The sequence below is a fragment of the Sturnira hondurensis genome, unplaced genomic scaffold (genome assembly GCF_014824575.4).
Source record: "Sturnira hondurensis isolate 20B ecotype Veracruz unplaced genomic scaffold, ASM1482457v3 Scaffold0020793, whole genome shotgun sequence".
NCBI classification, from domain to species: Eukaryota; Metazoa; Chordata; class Mammalia; order Chiroptera; family Phyllostomidae; genus Sturnira; species Sturnira hondurensis.
The window spans coordinates 104,723-131,388 of record NW_028093424.1 but is presented as its reverse complement, the minus strand read 5'-3'; the positions used below and the strand labels follow the sequence as shown (position 1 = coordinate 131,388).

General features: G+C 48.2%; 2 protein-coding genes across 3 annotated transcripts; one reads left to right on the top strand and one right to left on the bottom strand.

Moving 5' to 3' along the window:
* Positions 1-612: 612 nt before the first annotated feature.
* PHKG1 (phosphorylase kinase catalytic subunit gamma 1) lies at positions 613-12,166 on the top strand. 2 transcript variants are annotated; one of them, XM_037030665.1, is made up of 10 exons: positions 613-890; positions 3,168-3,282; positions 3,784-3,962; positions 4,437-4,491; positions 9,293-9,358; positions 9,634-9,797; positions 10,216-10,306; positions 10,429-10,616; positions 10,745-10,870; positions 11,222-11,314. In XM_037030665.1, exons 2-9 carry the CDS (start codon positions 3,200-3,202, stop codon positions 10,855-10,857), a joined length of 939 nt encoding a protein of 312 aa, XP_036886560.1. In that variant the 5' UTR covers positions 613-890; positions 3,168-3,199; the 3' UTR covers positions 10,858-10,870; positions 11,222-11,314. The 2 variants fall into 2 exon arrangements, with proteins under 2 accessions (XP_036886560.1, XP_036886559.1); XM_037030664.1 differs by having other exon boundaries at positions 620-890; positions 10,429-10,582; positions 11,222-12,166.
* Positions 12,147-26,361, bottom strand: SUMF2 (sulfatase modifying factor 2). Its single transcript, XM_037030666.1, has 9 exons — positions 26,225-26,361; positions 24,292-24,448; positions 20,934-21,048; positions 20,455-20,499; positions 19,696-19,846; positions 18,791-18,846; positions 16,280-16,364; positions 14,097-14,241; positions 12,147-12,664 (listed from the first exon to the last, which is right to left on the bottom strand). Exons 1-9 carry the CDS (start codon positions 26,286-26,288, stop codon positions 12,580-12,582), a joined length of 903 nt encoding a protein of 300 aa, XP_036886561.1. The 5' UTR covers positions 26,289-26,361; the 3' UTR covers positions 12,147-12,579.
* Between the last annotated feature and the right edge of the window lie 305 nt (positions 26,362-26,666).

Genomic DNA, 26,666 nt, shown 5'->3' with positions numbered 1-26,666 from the left:
GGGGTTAACTTAGGCCCTCATACAGTTTTTGATGGTGAACAAGTCACATTCCCCGGAAATTGGCTAGTTCCAGAGTTCTAGTTCTAATCAAATGGGTATGTATGGGCTCAGTCCCTCCCTTCATTTTGTTAGAATTGAGAGTGAAGGAAGGTTGCTTTAGAAATAGGGACAGCAATAAATGTCTACTGTGTGCCAGTGTTTCGTACACTATTTACAATTCTGTCAGCCTCTCAAGACTAGGCTGATGAGGACCATGACCCAAATCGCACACAGCCCGTATGCTTTTCCTAGCACGCAGAACTCTCCCCAGGAGATACTGCAGGCTGAAAACAAAATGAGTTAAGGGTGAAATCATGGAGGCAGATCAGAGGTCAACTCCTGAAGGAGTCGTTCCCTAACAGTTAAGGTCTGCAGTTTGTCCGGCAGCCACACTGTCCCTGAGCAGGTCCTGATGAGCAGGTCTGAACACAGCAGTGGATGTGCCAGTGTGCTGTTTTCCTGATCACCACAAACACAGAAATGGCTCCCAGAGAAGCAGGTTGGCTTTATATCCTCTGGTCCTGGAGGCACAGAGAGCTCCAAAAGGAAGATTGGTCACCTCATGCTGCCATGCCTGGTCCCAGGTCACCTGAACTTCCCTCACCCTCCACCAGAGGTCACCCCTGGTGAGACTTGGCCTGCATCCCGGGTTTGCAGTTGCGATTTATTTTTGGCACCTCAGCCTTGCCTCAAGTAGCAAAGCAGGAAGGAGGAGCAGCAAAATATCCTGCTCCAGCCACGAGTGTCTCCTTGGGACACACTTCAGTCCTCTGTTGTCCCCTCTCCCCAAGGGGCTCTGGGACCTTTGCGATTCCTGTCAAGATCATTCAAGGGCCTTCAAGGACCTAACGGTGAGTAGCTGGTGCAGTGATGGACAAAAGCCAGGTGGCAAACAGGGAGCAGGAGAGGTTGTGGGGCAGAGAAGATAGAAACCCCAAAACCCATTAGCCCCACTCTCCCTTCTGAAGGTAGATGGACAGAAAAGCAGCACCGGCTGTTGAAACCCCTTCCAAAGGACTTTATCTATAGAAAGTGGGTCCCTGTGACTGTATTCAGCCTCTGAGTCTCAGGGAGGAATGTTACTCCAGAAAGAACTAAACCCATTTGCCAACCCTTTTCAAAGGGGTCTAGGAAACAGTGTGAGGGGAGCAGCTGGGGACAGAGAACAGAGACACAAAATCAGCCCCAAGTTAGGCCTAGAGCAAGGGCAGGAGGCAAGAGAAACCTCCCCACCCCCACCCCCAGGAGAGAGAATGCAGTCAGAACTTGCTGCACCTGGCTAACCTTGGGGCCTGATGGCCTGATGTCTGGGGCCATGGACTAGATCCCCCAGCCAGGACGGCATCCTGTGGTGGGTTCAGATAGACCCTCTGCCCATGGAGGGATGGGGAAAGGGAAAGAGCTGGTGCCACTTAGCTTTGGGAACTTAAAAGGACTTGCCAGGAAATCAGTCAACTTGTTTTTATGGAGAACGGGCTCCCCTGTGCTCAGCTGAAGTTGCTGATAGGGCAGAAGCAGCCTGTGAGCAGCCCAGGAGCCTGCTGCTGGCAGAAGAGACTGTTATTCCTATCCTTCTCACAACCAGATACTCAGCAGTGGGGACACCAGGCTTCCTGGAACAGCCAGCCTGAGTCCCGAGGCAGCCAGGGCTGCAGCTTGGCTGGTCAGCAGATTGGCCCCTCTGACAGGCCAGGCCTCGCTGGGCCCTGAAAGGGCAGTAGAAGCGGGGCTAGAGGCAGTTTGGCCCTGCTGAGTGGCAGCTTGTGTTCATTTTTTCTATCTGCTCTTCTTCCTATTGGTAGATGACTCTCTCCATTCCTCAAATCCTACATCTGAGATCAGTACACCAGGGGCCTCTACATAGCAAAGCAAAGCTGGCTGGCTCAGGTCCTCTGTGTCCAGGGCTGAATGTCCTAGCTCTGTACACCCCACACTGTGGCAGGACCCCTCAGAGCTCCCTGACCATCGTGAAGTAGGATGGGGGCTTCCTGGCGACAGGACCATGGACGAAAGCAATACCTCCAACCATCAGCTCTCCTCTAGGGAGTTGCACCTGCTACATACCTGCACTGGGCACAGAGGGGTAGGGTGGCTGGGGTGGGACACCCTAGAGAAGACCACAGTGTAATGGGGGAGATGACAGCACACACCGACAAGTGGTACCAGAGGCCGGGCCCAGGCTTTCCACATCAAGCTCTGCACCCCTCAGAGCATCTGGCACAGTGCTTTGCAAAGAGAATAGAAGAATGAATGAACAAAAGAGTGATTTGAAAGTCTGGGTTAAGGACAAAATAAGTGAGGAAGGAGCATTGGGAAGGTCCGGAAGCATGTTCTGAAAGAAGGGATGTTTTCAGATTCAGACAGTTAGGACAGGGGTAGGTAAGGGGAGGCTGTAAGAGCTGCATATTAAGAAGAAATTGTGCTCTAGCTGGGTGGCTCAGTTGGTTGGAGCATCGATCCATACGCCAACAGGTTGTGGGTTCCATCCCTGTCTGGGGTGTGTATGGGAGGCAACTGATCAATGTTTCTCTCTCCCCCTCTCTCTCATTCTCTCTCTTTCTCAAATCAGTAAACTTCTTTGGGTGAGGATTTTTAAAAAATAAATGGAGAAGGTGAAATTATGAAGCTTTTTACCTTTTCCACAAGTGCAGAGAGCAGACAGAGAGAGAGAAGCACCAGCCTCATCTCCTCACAGAGGAAAGGAAACAGCACTTTTATTTGTCCTCTGGAAAGTTTCTCTGTGGTTCTTTCTAAAATAGAGGGTGCGCCTGTTTCCTCAAGGCTAACTGTGGGGCCTGATGGCCTGATGTTCTGTCACAGGCCTGGGCCCGGGCCTGGGCCCGGCTGACTCTCAGCCTCTCTCCTACAAGGGGGCAGCAGCTTTCAGAGAGCACGTGCAGGGAGACACGGTCACCTGGGCTCACAAGACTTTTTACAGCCAGTGGGAAGAACAATGCTGGGTTCTTTTCAGAATGTTTTTCCAATTCAAAATAATTTATTTTGAATATTCACAATAGGCCAGGCCCGTGCCAAGAGAGACAAAGGTGGGTGAAAAAATGGTCCCAGCCTTCTAAGAGCACACCCACTGGGTCAGGAAGGCTGACTGCTTCTTTCTGTCCCCCTCTCAGAGCCCTTCGGGATCACCTCCACGGAGCTGAGCATGACACGGGACGAGGCACTGCTGGACTCACATTCCGCACAGGGTTTCTATGAGAACTATGAGACCAAGGAGATCCTGGGCAGGTAAGGCCCAGACTTTCCCCGGGACATGCTGTCCTAGGCTCCAGCCAGCTCTGCAGGGTGGGCCAGTCTCTGCTTGCCCCTGACCATGGAGACCATTTCCATCCCCTCAGTTTGGATTCTCCCCTCCTGAACAGGACAAATAAGGGAGTATAAGGGTATGCAAATCAGAGACCTCTCCTGGCAAAGAGCTTCCTGCAACCCTTACAGGTGCTGATGACAAGCAGGTGCAAAACTCAGCTTTGGGCCAGGGTCAGGAGCCAGGGGTCAGAGAAAGCTTTGGCCAATATGTGAAAGAACACTGAACTGGGAGTTAAGAGGCCTGACACCAGGCTTGTTACTCATCAGCTCCAGGCCAATGACCATCTCTGTGCCTTCTCACCCTACTGCCCAAAAGCTCACAGGGAATTGGGGTACAAGGCAGGACATCTCTGCTGGGGCCTGGACTTGGGACAAACCCTGGAGTGAGGTGCCCAGGGACCATCTGCCCTCTGCACCTCCCAGGGGAGTTAGCAGTGTCGTCAGGCGCTGTATCCACAAGCCCACGAGCCAGGAGTACGCCGTGAAGATCATTGACATCACCGGCGGGGGCAGCTTCAGCCCCCAGGAGGTGCAGGAGCTGCGACAGGCCACGCTGAAGGAGGTGGACATCCTGCGCAAGGTGTCAGGGTACCCCAACATAAGTGAGTGATAGCTCTGAGCTACAGTGGGGTTCTCTGCCATTGCTCCTGCCCTGATAACCCGAGTCAGGGAGCGCAGCCCCACTGTGTGGCTCGCCAGAACAGTTCAGCGTGCCTCCTGCACCCTGAGGCCCCACCAACCCTGTGCCCTGAGGCCTGAGGTTCCAGCTCCAACCTCCAGGAAGACATCTCTGGGATTTGCTCTCATCCCCTCTTCCAGCCAGACAGAAGGGGTCAGGGCAGGGGCAGGGGCAGGGGCTGGGGCTGGGTGAGGGTGGGGAAATGGGGTGTGAAGTCCCTGAGCCTGCCCCCTCCACCCACCATGGGCCTCCTTTGAGTACCTTCCAGATACCTCCTCCACTTTGGAAGCCAGCTCCAGCAGCTTCAAAAGTGGAGGGGATACCCCCTTGCCCCCATGCCCCACTGCCTCTGCCCAGGCTTCTGCTCCCAGAGACAAACCAGCCATTTCCATTTCAGTACAGCTGAAGGACACTTATGAGAACAACACCTTCTTCTTCTTGGTGTTTGATCTGTAAGTACCCAGCCCTGGTGCCAGCCATACCCTGAGGGCATAGCATTGTGGTCCCCCACCCAGGGCTTCCTGGGGAACAGCGGCCAGTTCACTACACTGTGGATGCTGAACAGGAACACACATGCTGTAGGCAGATCAGGCCCTGGGGTCAGTCTGCCGGGTTTTGAATCCTGGCTCCACGTATGTGCTGGATGTTTTAAGCACTAGGTTTCCTTCTCATCAGTATTGTGGCAGCAATAATAGCACAGTTCCTGACACCAGGTAAATGCTAATACCTATTAGCTTCACAGTGATATGGTGGTCATTCACTACTTTTCTAGACATCGAGGATACAGCAATGAACATAACAGATAAGGTTCCTGACTTCATGTAGTAATTTTCACAGGCAATGAATGGAAAGCATCGGGCCATAAATCACGCATGTTGTTATGTGCATATGTAACAGGTGAAGGTAAACTGCAGTTAGAGAGAAGTGGGGCTTCTTTTCTTTAGATAATGTGGTCAGGGAAGGTTCTTCAGGAGGTGACCTGAGCAGAGACCCAGATGATGTGAGGGAGGAATCCAACCAAGGCCTGAAGAAGGAGCCTTCCAGCAGACGGAGAGCCAGAGCAGGGGCCCTGCAGAAGGGGCTCGTCATGGTGGAGGGCTGGTAAGGAAGCCAGGGTGGGGGAGTGGAGCAAGCTCGCACTGATGGCAGGATTCGAGGTCAGTCAGCACCACAGACCTGATTCTGCAGACCTTTTAGCCATGGTAAGGACTTTGGAGGGGGACATCAGAAGGGTAATGTGAGCTGATTCACTTTTGGAAAAGGTCCCACTGACTCTTGGGAGGCCAGAGTGGAAAGGAGGAGGCAGCAGTATTTTTTTTAAAGATTTTTAATGTACTTATCTTTAGAGGGGAAGGGAAGGAGAGAAGGAGAGAAATATCAATGTATGGTTGCCTCTCGTGAGTCCCCTGCTGGGAACCGGCCTGCAACCCAGGCATGTGCCCTGACTGGGAATCGAACTGCGATTGTGTGTTTTGCAGGCCCGCGCTCAATCCACTGAGCTACACCAGCCAGGGCAGTATTTTTTTAAATATATTTTATTGATTATGCCATTAGTTGTTCTAATTCCTCCCTTCAATCCCCTCCACCCTGCATACCCCTCCCCCACCATTCCCCCCCTTTAGTTTATGTCCATGTGTCTCAAGTTTAGATTCTATATTTCCCCTACTATTCTTGCCCTCCCCCTTGTCTATTTTCTACCTACCGTCTATGCTACTTACTTTCTGTACCTTCTCCCCCCTTTTCCTCCTCCCACTCCCCTGTTGCTAACCCTCCATGTGATCTCCATTTCTATGGTTCTGCTCCTGATCTAGCCGTCCTCTTAGTTTGCTTTTGTTTTAGGTGTGGTTGTTAGTAACTGTGAGTTTGCTGTCCTTTCACTGTTCATATTTTTTATCTTCTTTTTCTTTTTTTTTAATAGAATCTGTAGAACAATTTGGAGAGAATTGATATCTTAACAATACTCGATCTTTCAATCTATGAAAATGGCTTAGCTATTTGGATCATCTTTAATCCCTCTTAACAATGTAGGATTTTTAAAATATATTTTATTGATTATACCATTACAGTTGTTCTATTCCCCACTTCATTCCCCTCCACCCTGCACACCCCTCCCCCACCATTCCCCCACTTTAGTTTATGACCATGTGTCTCAAGTTCTTTAAATTCTATATTTCCCCTACTATTCTTGCCCTCCCCCCTATCCATTTTCTACCTACTGTCTATGCTATTTTCTGTACCTTCTCCCCCCTCTCCTCCTCCCACTCCCCTGTTGCTAACCCTCCATGTGATCTCCATTTCTATGGTTCTGCTCCCAATCTAGCTGTCCTCTTAGTTTGTTCTTGTTTTAGGTATGGTTGTTAATAATTGTGAGTTTGCTGTCCTTTCACTGTTCATATTTTTATCTTCTTTTTCTTAGATAAGTCCCTTTAACATTTCATATAATAAGGCCTTGGTGATGATGAACTCCTTGAATTTGATCTTATCTGAGAAGCACTTTATCTGCCCTTCCCTTCTAAATGAAAGCTTTGCTGGATAGAGCAATTATGGATGTAGGTTCTTGCCTTTCATGACTTAGAATACTTCTTTCCAGCCCCTTCTTGCCTGCAAGGTCCCTTTTGAGAAATCAGTTGACAGTCTGATGGGAACTCCTTTGTAGGTGACTGTCCCCTTATCTCTTGCTGCTTCTAGGATTCTCTCCTTCATTTTAATCTTGGCTAATGTAATTATGATGTGCCTTGGTGTGTTCCTCTTTGAGTCCACCTTCTTTGGAACTCTCTGAGCTTCCTGGACTTCCTGGAAGTCTATTTCCTTTGCCAGACTGGGGAAGTTCTCCTTTATTATTTGTTCAAATAAGGTTTCCACTCGTGGCTGTTTCTTTCCCCCTTCTGGTACCCCTATAATTCGGATGTTGGAGCATTTAAAGATGTCCTGGAGGTTCCTAAGCCTCTCCTCATTTTTTTGAATTCTTGTTTCTTCATATTTTTCTGTTTGGTCATTTTTTCCTTCCTTCTGGTCCACTCCCTTGATTTGAGTCCCAGTTTCCTTTCCATCACTATTGGTTTCCTGTGCATTTCCCTTCATTTCAATTAGTGTAGCCTTCATTTGTTCCTCTAATTTGTGACTAAAATCAACCAGTTCTGTGAGCATCCTGATCACCAGTATTTTGTACTGTGCATCTGAGAGGTTGGCTATTTCTTGGTCACTTAGAATTATCGGCTCTGGGCCTTTGAATTCTTCTTGAGCCATATTTTGGTCTGTTCATACCTGTTATGTACAAGGAATAGAGCCCTAGGTGTTCACCAGGGCAGGGCAACTCAATTGCTGGGTTGTGACACTGTATGTGGGGGGGGGTCAGAGAGGGGCAATGGCAGTCCCCTCTGCTGCTTCCCACTGCTGGGGCCTGCATGGTCTGTCTCACTGCTCGCTCCTTTGCTGGTTTATCTGCACAGGAATGTGTGACTGAGGTCAGCCTGCCGCCTTACACCCTCACTGGATCTGCCTGTTGCTACCCCACACCTGGGATCTGCCCATGGCTGCCTGCATGCCTAGGTCAGGGGATCTTTCCTGCCCACCCGCTCCACTGCTGGCTCTGCCCCTCTTACTGGTCCAGTTGAATGGTTCATTGTTGTCAGACTTCCGTATAGTTCAATTTTCTGTGTTTTGGCTGTGCTTTCATTACTGAAACTTTGTTGACTTTAAACTTGGTTGTGAGAGGAGGCACAGTGTTTCCACCTATGCCTCCATCTTGGTAGAAGTCGGAGGAGGCAAGAGACCCACCAAGGAGAAAGAGGTTGTATTTGGGGTGTGGTTCTCAGATGGACCTCAGCGTCCTCTTCAGTGTCCCCAGTCCCCGGCTGCTGCACCGGTAGGGCTATTGACATGAGCTCCTCTGTTTTCTCAAGAAAGGGCCAATGATGCTGACCACTCTGCCTAGGTCATCAGGCTCTAAGGAGCCCTTTGAATGGTACATTCAGTGATTGTTACCGTTTTTGTTAGGAAAGGTTCCAGGGGAAAGGAGCTCTCTGGCTCCTTCATCCTCACTCCACTGAGTCCTCCCTAAAGAACAGAACTCTGCTGTGGGATTCACTGTTAAAGGGGCGTCTCAATCTCTCCATACATAACAGCTAGTTTGGGGCTTCATTTTCTTGGGAAATTATTCAAGTAGATTTTGTATTCTTGGAACATTCCATGCAGTAGCCATACTGAACGTATGCAGTATTATGTTACCTGGAGAAACAATTTAACTTGGCGTGTGTACACAATTAACCCACCAGTGCCAGAAAGGCAGGAGCCTGCTGATGCACCTTGCATAGTCCCCAGTACTTGCAGGTAAATCTTTTTGCTGCTGCTGCTATTGCTAATAGTGAGTCCTCCTAGTGTCTTTAAAATGGAATTAAAATGACAAAAACTGGCTTCACATGTTGCTTTTCAGGAACACAGTACAGATATTATATAAAAGAAGGCTTACCTCTGTAAATTCCAGGTTGTTTCCTCAACAGAACCCCCCTCCCTGCCCTAGCAGCTAAGCTCAATGGTTTCCTTGCCTCTCTGTAACACTGGTGAAGTCCCTTATGCCCTAGGAATCTTTCCCTGGAGGGTGGGTGGGCAAGAGGGGGCAGGGTGCCCCTTCCTGTTTGTCCCCGGAAGACTTTCCCAGGGCCCTTCAGACTGGACTGGCCTCAGCTGCCCAAGCTCTGCTCAGTGGCACTGTCCTTGGGGGCAGCTCAGATGTCTCTAACCTTTGAAGAAGTGGCTTGTGGAATCTATTTTTAATGCTGCCCCAAGTTGCCCTCCATTTTATAATGAGATTGTTCTAGCAGAGACCTCTTTATAGATAATCCCAACGAGTGAGAAGATTGAACTGCAATTCTTAACCATAAAACAGGCAAAACTGCTCCTCCCACACCTGCACTGCCACTTCTGTTTGTTCCTGAAAAAAATCAGGATACTCCTGTCCTTCTGATTTGGGTCTGGGCCCTTGGCCAGTGTTTTACCTCCCGGCCCTGATACATCCCAGTCCACGCTGTCAATTCCACAGATGGGGGAAGCCTCACACTGGGCCATTCCACCCCTCCAGCCTCCCTCGCCCTTCTCCCAGTCTTCCCAGACAACCTCCCCACTCACTCTCCCTCCTCCCTGCAGACTTTGGTCCTTTGCCTCTGGAGGTATGAGGGTGAGAAACAGCTCTCGGGGAGCAGGGTATGAGGGGGTGGTCTTGGGACCAATCCAGCTACAAACCCTCCGTCCCCACAGGATGAAAAGAGGGGAGCTCTTTGATTACCTCACTGAGAAGGTCACCCTGAGTGAGAAGGAAACCAGGTGAGGATCCATTTGCCCCTCTCCCTACTCCCTGCCCGAGTCCTAGTACCACAGGCACCAAGGGCTCGGAGGGGCACGGAGTGCATGTGTCTGGGGGGGGGGGGGTGCACTGCTGGCTTTCGTGACCTCCCTCCCTCCTTGGCTCAGCCTAGACTGTCCCAGGCTGTCCTGAGTCCTCTCTCACTTGCAGTCTGGCTGGTATGCGGGCTTTGGTCTCCCCGCCTGCTACCTGACCCTGTAGAGTAGGAGCGATAACATGTGCCTGTCCCACCCAGGAAGATTATGAGGTCCCTGCTGGAGGTGATCTGCACCTTGCACAAACTCAACATCATACATCGGGATCTGAAACCTGAGAACATCCTCTTGGACGATGACATGAACATCAAGCTCACAGACTTTGGCTTTTCCTGCCAGTTGGAGCCAGGACAGAAGCTACGAGGTCTGGTAACGTGGTCTTGGCCCATGCTAGGGGCTCAGGCTTTCTCATCAACTTTCCCAGGAACAGAGATTGCCCGGGTTTCTCCCCTACATCCCCCTGACCCCCAGAATAAAAATCCTATCATTTCAGGGCTGGGTGTCTTTTCAGTCAGGACCTCTTCTCAGGACTGAGTTGAACCAGGTGAGCCAGGTTCTCACTGCCTGAGTTCTAGGCCAGAATGGTTAGACGTAACCGGGGAACTTACAGGCCCCGAGTGGGTGGCCCTATGAGCCACCCCTCGCCCCTCCCCTTGGCCCTGAAGTTGGCCAGTGCTAGGAGAGTCCCAGCCCAAGCACCATTTTGGTTCCATCTTATTTCTTTGCACCTTCTTCTTCCAAGTGCCCTGGCTGAGCTATCTTGACGGTAACTGTTCCCGCAGAGGTCTGTGGCACTCCCAGTTACCTGGCCCCTGAGATCATTGAGTGCTCCATGAACGATGACCACCCAGGCTACGGGAAGGAGGCAGATATGTGAGTGTGTTTGGGCAGGGGAAGGGATGCCACCATGACGGGGGACACTGACTGTGGAGGGGAGGAATGGGCTGGGGCTATAGCCAGCCCTCCTGCCTTCCTTCCCACCCACCTGGTGCCAGGTGGAGCACAGGGGTCATCATGTACACCCTGCTGGCCGGCTCCCCGCCCTTCTGGCACCGGAAGCAGATGCTGATGCTGAGGATGATCATGAGTGGCAACTACCAGTTTAGCTCACCTGAGTGGGATGACTACTCGGACACCGTGAAAGACTTGGTGAGGGGCCAGGCCTGCTGGCTCCCCGGCTCAGGCAAGGGGGGGCGTCCACCATGGGGGGAGGGAAGTATGAGAGTCTGCCAGGAGACACCCTCTGTCTTCAGAAGTGCTGCAGGGGACCCTGCCTCCATGTTCTCAGTCCCCACCCCCTTGCTCTCTCAGGTTTCCCGCTTCTTGGTGGTGAACCCTCAGGGCCGCCTTTCAGCAGAAGAGGCCTTAGCGCACCCCTTCTTCCAGCAGTACGATGTGGAAGAAGTGCGCCACTTCAGCCCTAGGGGGAAGTTCAAGGTACTGAAGCTCCCTTCCCACCCTTGGGCATTGGGGCCATTACTGCTGTCTGCCAAGTCCTCTTCTTCCCCCCCAGGGACTACTTACACTACTTATACTCCTGGGGTTCCCAGGGCCCCCACCCTTCCCCTCCCATCTACCAAGGATGGTTTTGGGAAATGTTTCTGGCTTTGGGGAAGACAGATGTCCCCTGACTGGCTGGTGGAGTAGTAATGGCGGTAACACTTGGAGGGGCCCGGCAGAAGCCACCCCAGCCTTCAAGGCAAACAAGCCCAGGGCCTGCCTGCACTGCAGCTGGAGGAGACGGCCCCGCAGGGGCTGGCACAGGCTCTCAGTCCTGGCCCTCCGCAGGTGATCGCTCTGACAGTGCTGGCTTCAGTGCGGATCTACTACCAGTACCACCGGGTGAAGCCTGTGACCCGGGAGATCATCATTCGTGACCCCTACTCCCTCCGGCCTCTGCGCCGACTCATCGACGCCTACGCTTTCCGAATCTACGGCCACTGGGTGAAGAAGGGCCAGCAGCAGAACCGAGCTGCCCTCTTTGAGAACACTCCCAAGGCTGTGCTCCTCTCCCTGGTTGAGGAGGACTACTGAGGCGCTGGTGGGAGGGCTGGGGGAGAGGGGGCAGGCAGGGAGGGGGAGCCACAGAAGTGCTGGTCAAAGGGGTGAGATGTGTGCTGGCCTCTGCTGAGGGAGGACTTGGTCCTAACCAGGCCTCCTGGGACCAGGCCATTACCCCCTCTCAGAGGCTCTGCAGGAGAGCAGGGCACCCCCATCACCCAATGGGAAGTGCATTCTGGGGCCAGGTCAGGGACCAGATGTGGTCTGATCGCCAGGAGCCTTCCCGCTCCTCTTCTTGCCAGTCGTGCCACTGCCTCAGCTTCTCATGGGAGGCCCAGAGCTACTGACACCAGGATGCACTTCCCTCAGGGTCCCAGAGTGAGGATGAAGGCCAGGCAACAGTCTGAGATGCCCGAGCACGATGGGAGATTTTACTGGCTTCACATTGTCCACGGGAGCAGGCTCTTCTCAAGGGGACAGTTTTCTAGAGGCATCTAGAAGCCCTTACGTAATTAACAATAGAAAGGGAAACGTCTCACATTTGTCTTTCTGGGAGATGATTACTTTGTGACTTCCACGATACGCAGTTTGGCCTCCTCGCCCTTTAAACTCTGACGCTGTGCCTTCAAGAGCCCCTGTTACTGCAATTCACGGACAGCTAGTGGAAATCAGGTTCCTTCAGAGGCACAGAAAACACTATAAATGAGACAAATGAAGGAAGCATTTTTTTTTTCCACAGCAATTCGCTGGGTAAACAGAGAACTGGGGAAATCCTACCCTGAGAAAACACCACCTGATCCCTGAAATCAGACACCGAGATGGGGGGAGGGAACAAATTTAAAATTTTTTTTAACAAACTGCTTTTAACAACACTCTGCCTCAATTGTTTGAGAATTTGGCCCCTATATGGTTAATATTTGACCTCTAAGAGAAACACCCAGTTCCCTGCCACCATCAGTGAGATGGGCCCCTTGACCAAGAGACAGTGGTGTCCTCTGAGGTCAGCGGTCTCTCCTGCCCTGTGAGAGGTACCTGTCACAAAGGGATGGGGGAGGGGAAGGCAGTCACTCCTGAGGCTGAGGCTGAAGAGCTTGAGTTTTGGGTGCGTTTGGCAGGGGGTCTTCTCCTTGGCCCTGCGTGGCTGCTCACAGCTCCTCAGGCAATCGGCCGATACCGGAAGCACAGCGGAAGCCTAGGTTGTCTGAGGCTGAATCTGGAGTGTTGCCCATTCTGCCACCAAAGGAGAGAAGAGGGAACATTTGTTGAGAAAGGGGCCCTGGGCCTTACCCAGCTTTCCTGTTCCACCGCCCAGGGCCTGCAGTGGTCTGGGGTGCCCGAGGACTACAAAGGGCATGGTCTGGAAAACAGCCTGGTCTGATCTGAAGGTGCCCCTGGGGACATGAAGGGGCGCTGAAACAGGGTGGAGGAAGTGAGAGTGGTCCTGGGAGATTGCACTGGAGGGCAGGAAAGGCCATGACTAATAACTATGACTGTTGGTGGTTAGGAATAACTCAGCCAAAGAAACCTGTCCCCAAGAAGTGAGAATATCTTAAGTCCTGACCAGGTAGATCAGTTACTTCAAGTGTCATCCTGATACACTAAAGTTGTGAGTTCGATCCCCAGTCACGGTACATATAAGAATCAACCAATGAATGCATAAATAAGTGGAACAACAAATCAGTGTTTTCCTCTTTCTCTCTTTTTCTCTCCCTTCTCCCCCCTCTCTCTCTATAATCAATAAATTCTTTTTAAAGTGAGAATATCATACTGCCAGTCATTCTGCATACTTTTCAGGAAATTTCACATATATTCCCTTATTTCCTATTTCCCAGTTGCCCTGGCAAGCAGGATTTGTCCACCATTTTATTGACTCAGGATCGGGCACGAGAAAGAGTCCAGTTTCTTGCCCAAGGCCAACCACTGCTTCAATGGCACAACATCAATGTCAAACCCAGTTTCCTGGTTTCTGGGCTAGTGCTTTTTCTACTACTTTGTCCTCAACAAGGATGTGAGAGAATACAGGTGCCTGTATGGGTCAAAGAAACACCTGCAAATCGGATATCCTGAGGACACAGAAACAGTGGCCTCTACAGTTCTCATGGAACTGAGGAGGAGGAGGAGGAGTTGCAGGGAGGTCAAACAAAATGTATCTACAGATGAAAGAAGCAGAAAGTTCTAGGAGACCAGGAGCCTGGGACTCTACCACCCAGGTGCCACCACTAACCATCTGTGCAAAATGAGCCGGTCCCGGGACCCACCTGAGCCCATTTTTAACTTGACTGTAAATCAAAATGTCTGTAGAAAATTATTTTTCATGTGCCCACCAGTGTAAAGCATCACTATTTCCATGACCCATGGCCATGACCTATTGACATGGCCATTTTAATTCCCTGCCTCTGCACACCTACTTATGAGGACTGGAAGAGAGACCCATGTAATTAAGATGCTGGACACAAAGTCTCCCTTGGTGCTCAGAGCTGAAAAGAAAAGGCACAAGTTGTCCTGGGCTGTTTTGTTTTTCCTGGCAAGCGCTGCCTGGTTTCTTTTCAGCACCCACAACTCCTGGTGGAAGTAGAGGTGCAGAGGCAGCGCCAACAGCAGTTCTGGTGCCACCTGTGCTCTGGGAGCCCACGTCCCAGACCCTCAGCCCCCGGCTTCTCACCTGGTGGTGACCCGGGCCCGGTGATTGGCGGAGCCATCAGATGTGTCGATCCAGGATGCCCCCCGCAGGACACGCATGTCCTGGTCAGCACCCTGGTATGGTGAAGCAGTCCACTCCCACACGTTGCCCACGAGGTCATAGAGCCCTGCAGCACAGCAGGTGGGTCAGATCCATGCTGGGAAGTACCACACCCACCCTGCCAGCCACCAAAGTCTTGGGAAGCAAATGCTTCCATGTGGTGCTTTCGTGGTGCTTTTTTAAAAAAAAGTGCATTTCACTGATTATGCTATTACAGTTGTCCCATTTGTTTCTCCCCTTTACTTCTTTCTGCCCTGTACCCCCTCCCACCTGCATTCTCCCATGTTAGTTCATGCCCATGGGTTGTACATGTAAGTTCTTTGGCTTCTTCATGTCCTATACTATTCTTAACCTCCCCGTCTATTTTGTACCTACCATTTATGCTACTTATTCCCTGTACCTTTTCCCTCATTCTCCCTCCTCTCTCTCCCCACTGATAGATAACCCTCCATGTGATCTCCATTTCTGTGATTCTGTTCCTGTTCTAGTTGTCTGCTTAGTGTGTTTTTGGTGGTTTTTTTTTAAGTTCAGTTGTTGATAGTTGTTTGTTGTCATTTTACTGTTCATATTTTTTATCTTTTTCTTAGATACGTTCCCTTAACATTTCATATAATAAGGGCTTGGTGATGATGAACTCCTTTATTTTACCTTATCCGGGAAACACTTTATCTGCCTTTCTATTCTCAATGATAGCTTTGTTAGATAGAATAATATTGGATGTAGGTCCTTGCCTTTCATGACTTGGAATACCTCCTTCCAGCTCCTTCCTGACTACAAGGTCTCTTTTGAGAAATCAGCTGACAGTCTTATGGGAACTCCTTTGTGGGTAACTGTCTCCTTTTTTCTCACTGCTTTTAAGTTTCTCTCCTCATCTTTAATCTTGGGTAATATAATTATGGTGTGCCTTGGTGTGCTTCTTCTTGGGTCCAACTTCTTTGAGACTCTGAGCTTCCCAGACTTCCTGGAAGTCTATTTCCTTTACCAGATTAGGGAGGTTTTCCTTCATTATGTTTTCAATTTCTTCCTCTTCCTCTTCTCCTTCTGGCACCCCTATGATTTGGATGTTGCAATATTTAAAGTTGTCCTGGAAGTTCCTAAGCCTCTCCTCGTTTTTTTGAATTCTTGTTTCTTCATTCTGTTCTCATTGAATGTTTATTTCTTCCTTCTCCTCCAAATCTTTGATTTGAGTCCTGGTATCCTTCCCTTCACTGTTGGTTCCCCGTACATTTTCCTTTATTTCACTTTGCATAGGCTTCACTTCATCCTTTATTTTGAGACCATACTCAACCAGTTCTGTGAGCATCCTGATAACCAGTGTTTTGAACTCTGTATCTGATAGGTTGGCTACCTCATCATTGCTTAGTTCTGTTTTTGGAGCTTTGATCTATTCTCTGATTTGGGCCATATTTCTTTGTCTCAGTGCACCTATTACATTGTAAGGGGCAGAACCTAGGTACCCACCAGGGCAGGGCAACCCACATCTTTGCCTTGTGGTGCAGTATGTGGGGGAGGGGTCTGAGAGGGCACAATGACTCTTGCTCAGCTCTCAGCTGACTTTCAGTCGTGTCCCCCACTACCCACAAGTAAATTGGGCCCTTCTGGTGCTGATTCCCAGGTGGATGGTTTTGTGTACATTCTAGGACCTTGTGGGTCTCTCCAACAAACTCTCCTGTGAGGCTGGGAGTTTCTCCCACTGCCTTTACCCCCACAAGATTTTATGGCTAGAGGTTTTGAGGCTTTATTTCCCTGTGCTGGAACCCTGGGTTGCGCTGTCTATCTCGCTTCCCAGTTGTTCCTCCCAGTTTATCCACATGCCACCACCTTGCTGTCTCCACATCCCCCACCAGTCTGGATGAGTGTTTCTTCTTTAACTCCTCGGCTGTCATAGTTCTATTACAGCTTGATTTTATGGCAATTCTGGTTGTTTTTGTTTTTAATTTTGTGGTTGTCCTTTTTTTGGTTGTGCAAGGAGGCAAAGTGATATTACCTATACCTCCAGTCCGGCCAGAAGTCCCTATGGTGCTTCTTTCTGCCTCATCTATCAGGCAGAATGCTCCCACTAACCACTCTGTAAATGTTGACAGTAACCCAATATGCAGTCTCACCATAGTTATTCTGCGGAGGGAAAGCATTCACCGGGGAGACTCCATGGAAGCCATCCTCAGCCTTGTCACCCTTGGGGAACTTTCCCTGAGGGGAAGAAGTTTAGACTGAAAGATTTACCATCCTGTCCCATGGTCTGGGTTCTTGCCTGCCCCCATAAATACCCAGGTCATCTTGCTCTATCATCTGGAATAGGGGGAAGGGCATGGGGCAGTGACCCAAGGTTCCCACCCTGAGCTCCCAAAACAGCTGCCTTATGTCCTCCAGGCTGGTTAGGAAGTGTGTGGTTTCCCTAGTACCTGTGGTGGTCTGTGTCAAGCCCATCCCACTCCCACATTCTCCACTCTCACAGACCTCCGCCCCTCTGCCTCCAACCCCATGTGCTAGGGCCCTTGGGAAGGAAGGTTCCTCCTCCCCTTCTCCATGCTGTGCACCTTCCACCTTCTCAGGAACCACCGATGCCCGTCCTATGCTCCCTTGTACCATCGCTTTCTCTTCCACCATGACAGGTTTAACCTCCCTCATCTGCCCTGACTCCCCCTTCCCTCACCTCCTGCGCCTTACCACCAAGATTCTTGAAAAAGTAACCCATACTTGCAAATGCAATTTTTTAAACTTGTTCATTCCTCTCATTAAAATTGAGCTCAGCTGCCATGACTCTATGGAAGTTGCTTTTATGAATGGGAAGATAAAGAGGCTGTAAGTTACCCAATATCTCCTATGTGCTACGGCTGCTACACTTGTCTTTTCATTGATTTATTTACTGGTTATCCTTACCCGAAAACATGCTTATTCTAGAGAGAAGGGGAGGGAGAGAGGGAAAGGAGAGAAACATCAGTGTGAGAACATCAATTGGTTGCAACCTAGGCATGTTCCCTGACCAGGAATTGAACCTGCGACCCTTCAGTTTATGGAACTATGCTCCAACCAACTGAGCCACACTGGCCTGGGCTGTGTCTTTTGATTTAATCCTTGTAAGGTTGTGAGGCAAGTATTTTGTCCCTTTAAAAAACTAGCAACTGTTTCTTAGCCCGTTCCTGCCTGTAAATGGATTTTGAGCCCCAACAGTAATTGGACACACGCCTGGGTTGTGGGTTCGGTCCCCAGTCTAGGCATGTCCAAGAGGCAACAGATCAATGTTTCTCTCTCACATGGATGTTTCTCTCCCTCTTTCTCCTTCCCTCCCCTTCTCTCTAACAAATAAATAAATAAAATCTTTGGGGGGAAAAAAGATGTTGAGGCCCTCTATAACTTTCTAATCAAGTATGAGGTAAATGAAAAGTGTCAAAAAATATATGAAAAACTAGCATCTGAAGCTCAAAATGGATAATTCATCAAAAATCAAACTATACGTCAGAAATCTCTTTCTGTAAAGCTCTGATCCCAATATCTTCTAAAAGGTTAGTCTCCCCCTCAGGTCCTTCTCAATGCTTCCCTCTAAACTATGGATGCTGTGCTCCCCTCACTCTGCAGTCTCCTGGGGGCAGGGGGTTCATTCCTTCCTAAGGTTTATGTTGATGACTCGCAAGCCACTTGCTCTGGCCAAGACCCTTGGTCAGAAGTTTCAGACTCATATTTCCAACCTCTGACTGATCATATGAATGACCCCAAGGCATCCTAAGCTAAGCTGATCCGACACTGATCAAGGTCAATCCCTCTGACCCAACAGGAATCTTATCTATTTTGGATAATGGTAGCACCATCACTCTGTTGCCCAAGCTTGGATTCATGCTACGGTCCAACTCTCTTCCACCCTTCCATGTCTGATTAATCACCAAACCCTATCTTCTCAGACATGCCTCTCCCATTTGGCTTCCTCTCTATTCCACTTCTGCTTAACTCAGTCGTCTGTAATCATCTGGGCCACTGCCACAGACTCAAATGCAGGGAGCCCCTGCCACCACTGCAGCTGTGCGTCACCTAGTCCTGCACAAATGAGCAACCATCGGCATGCCTCCAGATCGGCATCTGATGTGTTACTCCTCCGTTTAAAAACCTCCTTTGGCTCCCCACTGCCTAGAGGGTAAAATCTAAAACCATGTCTTGGCACACCTGCTCCTTCAAAATCTGCCTCCAACCTACTGTCTACTTCATCTCCTAACACCCCACCCCCGCCTCGGTTTGCCTATGCTCCAGTCTCTCTGAATTTGTCGTGCTTCCAAACACACAGTGTCCTTTCCTAATACAATGCCAGCACTCATGCTGCTTCTGCTGTTAGGCTCAGAGCACCCTTTCCCCCACTTTTCACTTGGCAAACTCCTATCTGATCAGCTCAAATGCCATCCTGTCTGTGAAGTCACCCCAGCACTCTCAGGCAGTGGACAGTGGGCTTACTCCTGCCCACACTCTGCACTGCCACCCAGTTTTCCGCTCCACCCTTCTCCCGGTTGCCAGTTCTATTAGGACGTAAGACTCTGAATCCCATGGCTTAGCACAAGGCCTTGCACAATGCCTAGCCTCCAGCAGGCCCCATGGCTTTGAGAAAGGACAGGAGCGAGGAAGGTATGTCTTACCTGCCACAGGTTGGTGCGGTTTGGCTGGAACTGGTTTCCCCAGGGGTAAACCTGACCTGCCAGGAGAACAAGGAGGGAGCAGGGGAGGGAGAGGTGAAGAGTTGGGAAAGACAGAGCAAGGAAACCCAAAGGAAGTCAGGTGGTGATGAGAAAAGAAGGAGCCCTTACGTCCTTACGTGTATGCCCATGCCCACCCCCTCCGCTCCCTGCACTGCCTTAGGAGGCCTGGTCTCCTGTATTACTCCAGGGCAGTGCGATCCTAGGTGTGGTTCTGAGGGGTGCCAGTCTGTGTGTGAACTCTTTGTTACCAGTTCATATTGAGATCAGTGCAGAAATGGAGAGTGACCACTGGGAAGCTTGTCAATTGGACCTAGATTGGCTAAATGAACAAGCAACCTCATTTATCACATTCATAACTTTGACTATTGGTATAGCTGTTGTTCATTCAAAGAGTGTGTAGAGGTGTTGAGTATGAGGAACTGCTCTTTCACTCTCATAACTTTTCTTTTCAGTTAGGACTGCAAAACAACAAAGGTATGAGCAAATAGCAATTTTTAAAGTATTAACCCCTATACATCTATGGAAAAGGCATGTAGTGTGGATAACTCTTCTTTTTTTCTAAGCTATGTTGTTCTGATTGTATTTTTTGAAATGTAACATGTCTTTGGAATCTGCAACAATAAAAATTTTTATGTGTTTTTTCATTCCACTTTCCCAGTTACTAATTTTTAGGGTATTTTACATAGTATTGGTCAGAGGTAGATTAGAAATGAAAAAGGCAACAGCAACTGGTCCTTCACCACATGCTTTAAGACACTGCTCTAGGGACCCTTCCCACCCTCAGAAGCCCCCCTTGAAGGGTAGGATGGAGAGAAGAACAGGAAATCATGGCAGCATCTTTTTACCCTTCAGGCCCCCTCGGGCAGCAAACTCCCACTCCTCCTCGGTCGGCAGCCGTTTCCCCCGCCAAGTGCAGTAGGCACGAGCATCATTCCAGCTCACGTGTACCACAGGGAGCTCCAGTCTCTCTCGGATGCCGGAGCCGGGACCTGCAGGCTGACAGCCAGGATGCAGTGAGACAGGATTCTGGGAGCAGGGAGCTCATGGAAGTCTGAGGAAGGCTAGGCTTACCCAAGTTCAGCTTTTACCACTAGGTGAAGCAAGGGAGTTGGAAGAGACAGCCTGGTGAGTGAAGAAAGGACCAGAGTCAGAAAGAAGAGACTAGCCCCAGCCAGGTGGCTTAGTTAATTGGAGCATCGTCCTGTACACCAAAAGGTCGTGGAGTCAATTCCGGGTCAGGGCACATACCTAGGTTGCGGGTTCGATCCCCAGATGGGGCACATATGGGAGACAACCAACTAATGTTTCTCTCTCACATTGATGTCCCCCACCTCTCCTTTCTTCTCTCTCTAAAATAGATAAACATCTCTTTGGGTGAGGATTAAAAATAAAAATAAAAAAGGAAGAAGAGATGAAACAGGAGACTGAAAAGAAAAATAGGACAGGTAAAGGGAACACGATTAGGACAGATAAAACAGGGTTGCTTGGCTGCTTCCCTGAAACATTCTGCCATCCTTTTTAAGTCAGTATTCCTAGACAGGCAAGGGATGTAGGGAAGTCAGCCTTCCAGAGGTAGAAAACAAGCTGAAGGAACCAACCCTTACCTGTCTCCAGAAAGCCCTTTCCACTGGAAGCCACCAAAGAACAGGCTACAAAGAAGAAAGAGCAGGATCAAAAACAGGAGCGCAGCTGGTACATGCCTCCTGACACAGGATGCAGAGCAGAGACTTTAGGCTGAGACTCGGGTGGTCCAAGTGAGGCTGTGTCTGGAATCTTTAAAGCATGACATCTCACAATCCTTATTACAGGGAGGCTTGTCAAGATGTTCTCCTGCTTGTTCAGGGTGTATATTGATCCCTATATGTATCTGGGTCTTTACAGAGTCTTTGCAAACACCAGCTCAGGGGTCACTTCCTGGGAGTGTGCATTCATCTGACTCTTCCAAGGGGGGTTTCCCTCCCTTCTCCGCTGCCTCCGCTCTCAGGCTTGATTTCTACTGTGGCCCAGCGGACCCCGCATCCCACAGGAGTCCAGGTGCAGGTCCCACTCCCATTCCCTCAACTGCAAGCCCAGGTCTTCTCACCTTCATTTGCTGAGTTGCTTTGCTTCTAAGCTCATCGGAGACAAAGTCCTCAAAGACAAAGCTCCACCCAAACTTTTCAGCCTCTGTCCTGTACTTTTTCTCCCTGACAAACTCCCTGAAAAGAGATATTTCACTTGGGTCAGCTGAAAGGGTTCTGTGCTCCACCCTCCCCGCTCCTGCTTCAGAAAAGCTCATATATCCTTATTCTCAGAGTCACACACCACAGAGTTCTCATGAACTCCAAGAAATTAACGTGAAGCCCTGAGCAGATTTTCTTTTCAAATCTGTTGCTGTCTGTGTAATTCACATACAGTAAAATTGTCTTTTTTAGTGTATTTTTTGGTGAGTTCCGTCAAAGCATACAGTCACTGTCACAATGAAGAAACAGATCAGTTTCCCTAAACACACCCCCAAATTCCCCTGTGCCCCTAAAACTACTGATCTGTTTTTTGGCCCTCTGGCTTTGCTTTTCCTGGAATGTAAATTCACATATATTAAACCATACACTACGCAGTTTTGTGCTTCTGAAATTGATCCAGATTGTTGAAGGTATCAGTAGTTTGTTTCTTTTTATTACTGAGTAGTATTTCATTGCATGGATATACTATATTATGTTTATTCATTCACCAATGGCAGGTCACTTGGGTTATCTTCGGTTTTTCAAGATTATAAATAAAGCTGCTGAGAAGATTCAAGCATAGGGAATGGGCCCGTTTTCTAAAAGGTCTTCCTTACACACCCAATCTCACAACAATCATGGAGGGAGGCAGAACAGATGTTATCATCACCATCTAACAGGAAAGAAACTGAATCGAATCAAAATAAGTTGATGAAAAAACAAAAGAAAGAAAAAATGTTTACAAAAACAAGAAGAGATGACTTGCTGAGATTTGAGAATGGATCTTCATATAGTTTGGTACAGTTTAGCAAAAGTCAACCAGCAGATTGCTGGGGTAAGTGGATTGTTTTCATTGTCTTCATTACCACCTTGTCTGTGCCAGCCCTCTGATTCAAAAAGACATTGCTCACCCATCCGAGGGGCATTGGGAATAGAGGAGCTGGTTAGATTTGGTAGCAGCAGCTATTTACCAGCCTCAGAGCATCTGAACAGTTTGAGAGTCTTTGACCACAAAGACAGACAAATGATGGGTTCTAAGCAAAGTTTAAAGCGGCTTGCTAGAGGTGATGTTATATTTCTATCATATATTAAGTTATAATTAGAAATGTAAAACATGTGTACTGTGCATCTATTTTGGTTTGTCATGATATGGTACAAAACTGATCAGAAGTGATTTCTCCTTCAATTTTAATAACTTGCTGGTTTAAAAATACTTTTAAAAAGTATATATAGGCAGTATCCAAGGTATTGTAGAAAATGGGTAAATACAAGTAGGTAACAATAAAAAATTAAAATAATCCATTACCACACCAACTAAGATACATCATGCCATATCTCCCTGCCTTCTGCCCCCCTCTCCCCACCCAACCCTGTTTAACAAGGTGCTTCCCTGAATTTATTTTTATCTGGAAGCCCCCCAAACATGGGCAAATCTGTCAACGAATGCACTTCCACTTCTTTTTTATTTATTTTTTCAAAGATTTTATTTATTTACTTTTAGAGAGAGGGAAAGGGAAGGAGAAAGAGAGGGAGAGAAACATCAATGTGTGGTTGCCTCTCACATGGCCCTCACTGGGGACCTGGCCCACAACCCAGGCACATGCCCTCAATGGGAATCAAAATGGTGACCCTTTGGTTCGAAACCCGCACTCGATCCACTGAGCTACACCAGCCAGGGATTCACTTTTTTTTTTTAATGCACATACCTTCTACATACATAGTTTTTTAAAAGTGAGCTCAGATATTTTGCAAGATATTTTCCTCACTTAATATCTCACAACTCTCTTTTTGACAACAGGACTTAATTTTTCTTAAAGATTTTATTTATTTTTACAGAGGGGAAGGGAGGAAAAGGAGAGAGAGAAAACCCATCAAAGTATGGTTTTCTCTTGCAAGGACCTGGCCCACAACCCAACCACATGCCCTGACTGGGAACTGAACCAGCAACCCCTTGGTTTGCAGGCCAGCACTCAATCTACTCAGCCATAATAGCCAGAGCAATAATAAGATTTTCAATGGCAGCTAAGTATTTTATTATATTGATATAATGTGTTAAAATAACCCTTAAATTGTTAATCGTTGTTTACAATGTCATCTTTTCAGCTGAGTGTATTTGGACAAGCTTAATTTTTTCCTTAAGACAAATCCCTAGAGGCAGAATCACTGAGTCAAAGAGCCTGAAGAGTATGTGTCTCCTGAGTCCATTTCCCCCCATCACCTTTGATCTTGAAAAGCTGCAACTGCACAAATGTAACATTTAAGTCATTTACCACATTTGCGTTATTATCTTCCTGTTTTGTCCCTTGCCTCCCCCACCACCTCTCTATATATTTGCCCCTGTACCGCTTAAGGGTAAGTTACAAAATGTAGCACCTTGAGGAAACTAAGGCAGCTCAACTTGGCTTCTTAGAATATTGCACTCCTAAAACAAGGCCATTTCCCCAAGTAAATATAAAAGGAATTTAAGACACTGTCAGCCTGTATGACCCTTCTCCCAATCCCCTTTTCCCCGTTAAAGAGGTTTGTGTTGAGTGTCTCACTTCTGCCCCTATTTCTTAGTGCTATGCCCAGTGTAATGGAAAATCCGCTGGCTCAAGAGCCAGGAAATCCTGAGTTACAGGCCCAAGTCTACCACTAACAGAGGGCAAGGTAAACCTCTTTAGACTTCAGATTCTTCATCTGAAAAGTGTAGGTAACACATTTCACGGTATTACTGAAAAGATATGTGATACTAAACAAACTAGTTTCCTTTTAGATATTGAAAATGAAGATTAGAAAGAGCCTTGCCCTGCCTGGCATGGCTCAGTGGATTGGGTGCTGGCCTGTGAACCAAAGTGTCTCTGATTCGATTCCTGGTCAGGGCACATGCCTGGGTTGTGGGCCAGGTCCCCAGCTGGGGGCACACAAGAAACAACCACACATTGATGTTTCTCTCCCCCTCTTTCTCCCTCACTTCCCCTCTCTCTAAAAATAAATAAATAAAATCTTGAAAAAGGAAAAAAAGGCCCTGGCTGGTGTGGCTCAGTGGATTGAGCGCTGGCCTGTGAACCAAAGGGTTGCTGGTTCCATTCCAAAACAGGGCACCTGCCTGGGTTGCAGGCCAGGTCCTCAGTAGGGTGCGCTCTGGAGGCAACCACACATTGATGTTTCTCTCCCTCTTTTCTCTCTCTCTTCCCCTCTAAAAAAAAAAAAAAGCAGAAGAAGACAGAGCCTTCACTCTTGGAAGAATACCTGATGTACCTGAAATCTTTGTTGGTGACAGGAAATATGTCGATGGCAAAAGGTTTTACTGTCACTTCCCGGACAGGTCCTTCACCATCTCTGCCATCTGGTGAATTTGTTCCCATCTGGAATTTCCCACCTGGTAGCTGGACCATGTTAGTCACCTGACTATTCCCTGAAGAGGAAAAAAAAAAAGAGCAATCAGTAATGCATGAATATACAAAAACAAATGGCAACATTTATTTTGGATCATATGTAATACTCATGAGTATTCATCAACAAAAAATGAAGGCTTAAAATTTTAGCTTTAAATTCTTGTACTGCCACTTACTTTGCTGGGATGACCTTAGGTAAGTTAATCTGAGTTTCAATTTCTTCATTTATACGATGGGAATACCATCTATCTCATAGGCAGAGCTGTATGAATTCAAATCATGTGTAAAATGTTGAGCACATGGTAGGTTTTCAACAAATGTTTTGTTCCTTACCACTTTATTCTTCTACACAACAACCTTTTGTCCCAGCGAGGTAAACCTAGACACTGTATCTTCAGATATACCTAGCATCTTTCTACCCATACTTCTGCTCATGCTGACTTTGTCTCCTCCTCTCCATGTGTTGTACTCTTATAAGTTCTTACCGCTGTATTATGTGCTCCAGAAAAGAAAGGACTACATCTACTTTGCCAGTGTATCCCTGGCACCTAGCGCAAGTGCACAATAATTATTAAATAATTGAATGAGCTCCTTCATACTTGCTGTTTGAGTGCCTCAAAAAGTCAGATGAAAAGGATCTTTAATTCGACCCCCTTATTTACCAGGAGGGAAACCAGGACCCCAAAAGAAAGTGACTTAAAGAGCTAGTTAGCAGGAGAGAGGGCTAGATCCAGTTTCTTTACTGCCGGGTCAGTGGTATCTCCAGCAAGACATACTTCTCTGGCTTGATGTACTACTTTATGGAGTTATGTTTCTACCTAAGCATGTCTAAGAACCTTAAGTTCCTTAAAGGCAGAGTCCATGTCTTTTTATGTTCCTCAGGATCCTATTTTTGATTCTCTTCTCAACCTCATTCTGATACATTCACACAGATGACTTCATTCACTTCAAGGGAAAAAAAAGTGGAGCAAGTAGGAATAGCTCAGAATAAAAGAAAATTAACAAAAAAAAACCCCAGCCCTGGCTGGTATAGCTCAGTGGATTGAGCACAGGCCTGCGAACCACACAATCGCAGTTCGATTCCCAGTCAGGGCACATGACTGGGTTGCAAGCTGGTTCCCTACAGGCCAACTCCCAGCAGGGGACGCAGGAAAGGCAACCATACATTGATGTTTCTCTCTCTCTCTCCTTCCCCTCTAAAGATAAATAAAATTTTTAAAAAACCCAGACAATTACAACATATAGTTTATTTTGACACTAATTCAACAAGTGAAGTATAACTTAAAAACACTTATAGTAGGTGAATCTGAACACTAACTGGATGTTATTTTGTAGGTAGAAAATGTTATGGCATTTTTCTTTTCATGACTTGACTTTTTGGAATTATTTATGAATAAATTGTGTCATGCTTGGATTCACCTAATTATGACCCCAGGGGAGGGGAAAGTGGGTTACCAAAGCAGCAAGATTAGCCATAGATTTGCAACTACTTAAGCAGAATGATTTGTACGTGGGGGGCTTGTTACAATTATGTTGTAACATAATTACAGACTGCGTTTATGTTCGAAAGATGTCAAAATGGTAAATTAAAAGTAAAAAGGAAGTAAAATACCACGTTAACTGTTAATTGCCTCGCTGGATTGGCAATCTGCGAGGTGCCTCGAGCTATAAACCAGAGCGGAGGGGCCACAGTATCTTTTCCCACCGGGGTGAAGCGCCTCAGGTCCCTTCCAGACAACTCCTGGAATTAATGGTGCCAATTGAAGGTGGGCAAGCCAGCAGGCCAGCAGACTGACCTAGCTCGATCCACGGGCCGGGAAGGAGCAGCAGCAGGGTCAGCAATTGCAGAGAGGATCTCATGTCAGGAACACAAACCACGGCAGCGGCAGGAACTGGGTACGCACGCCCAGCTGCGCATGCGCTCCACAGGCACTACGTCCGTCATCAACCTGGGCGCACTGCCCCCTAGCGCACTCTCAACTGAAGGGCCTATGGAGCCCACGCCCGGAATGGGAGGGGACCTGGATTGAATGGGGTAGGATGATGTTAGCATGCAATTCTCAATTCTGTCACGGTTAGTGTTGAGAGCCCTATGGTTTCAGAATCCCCACCTTGTGAAGATTTGGACTGACTTCCTTCTTTCATATTCAATTCAAACTTTAAAAAAAAATCTATTTAGCTATCTTTAAGAGGGGAAGGGGAGGGAAATACCAATGTATGGTTTCCTCTGGTGCATCC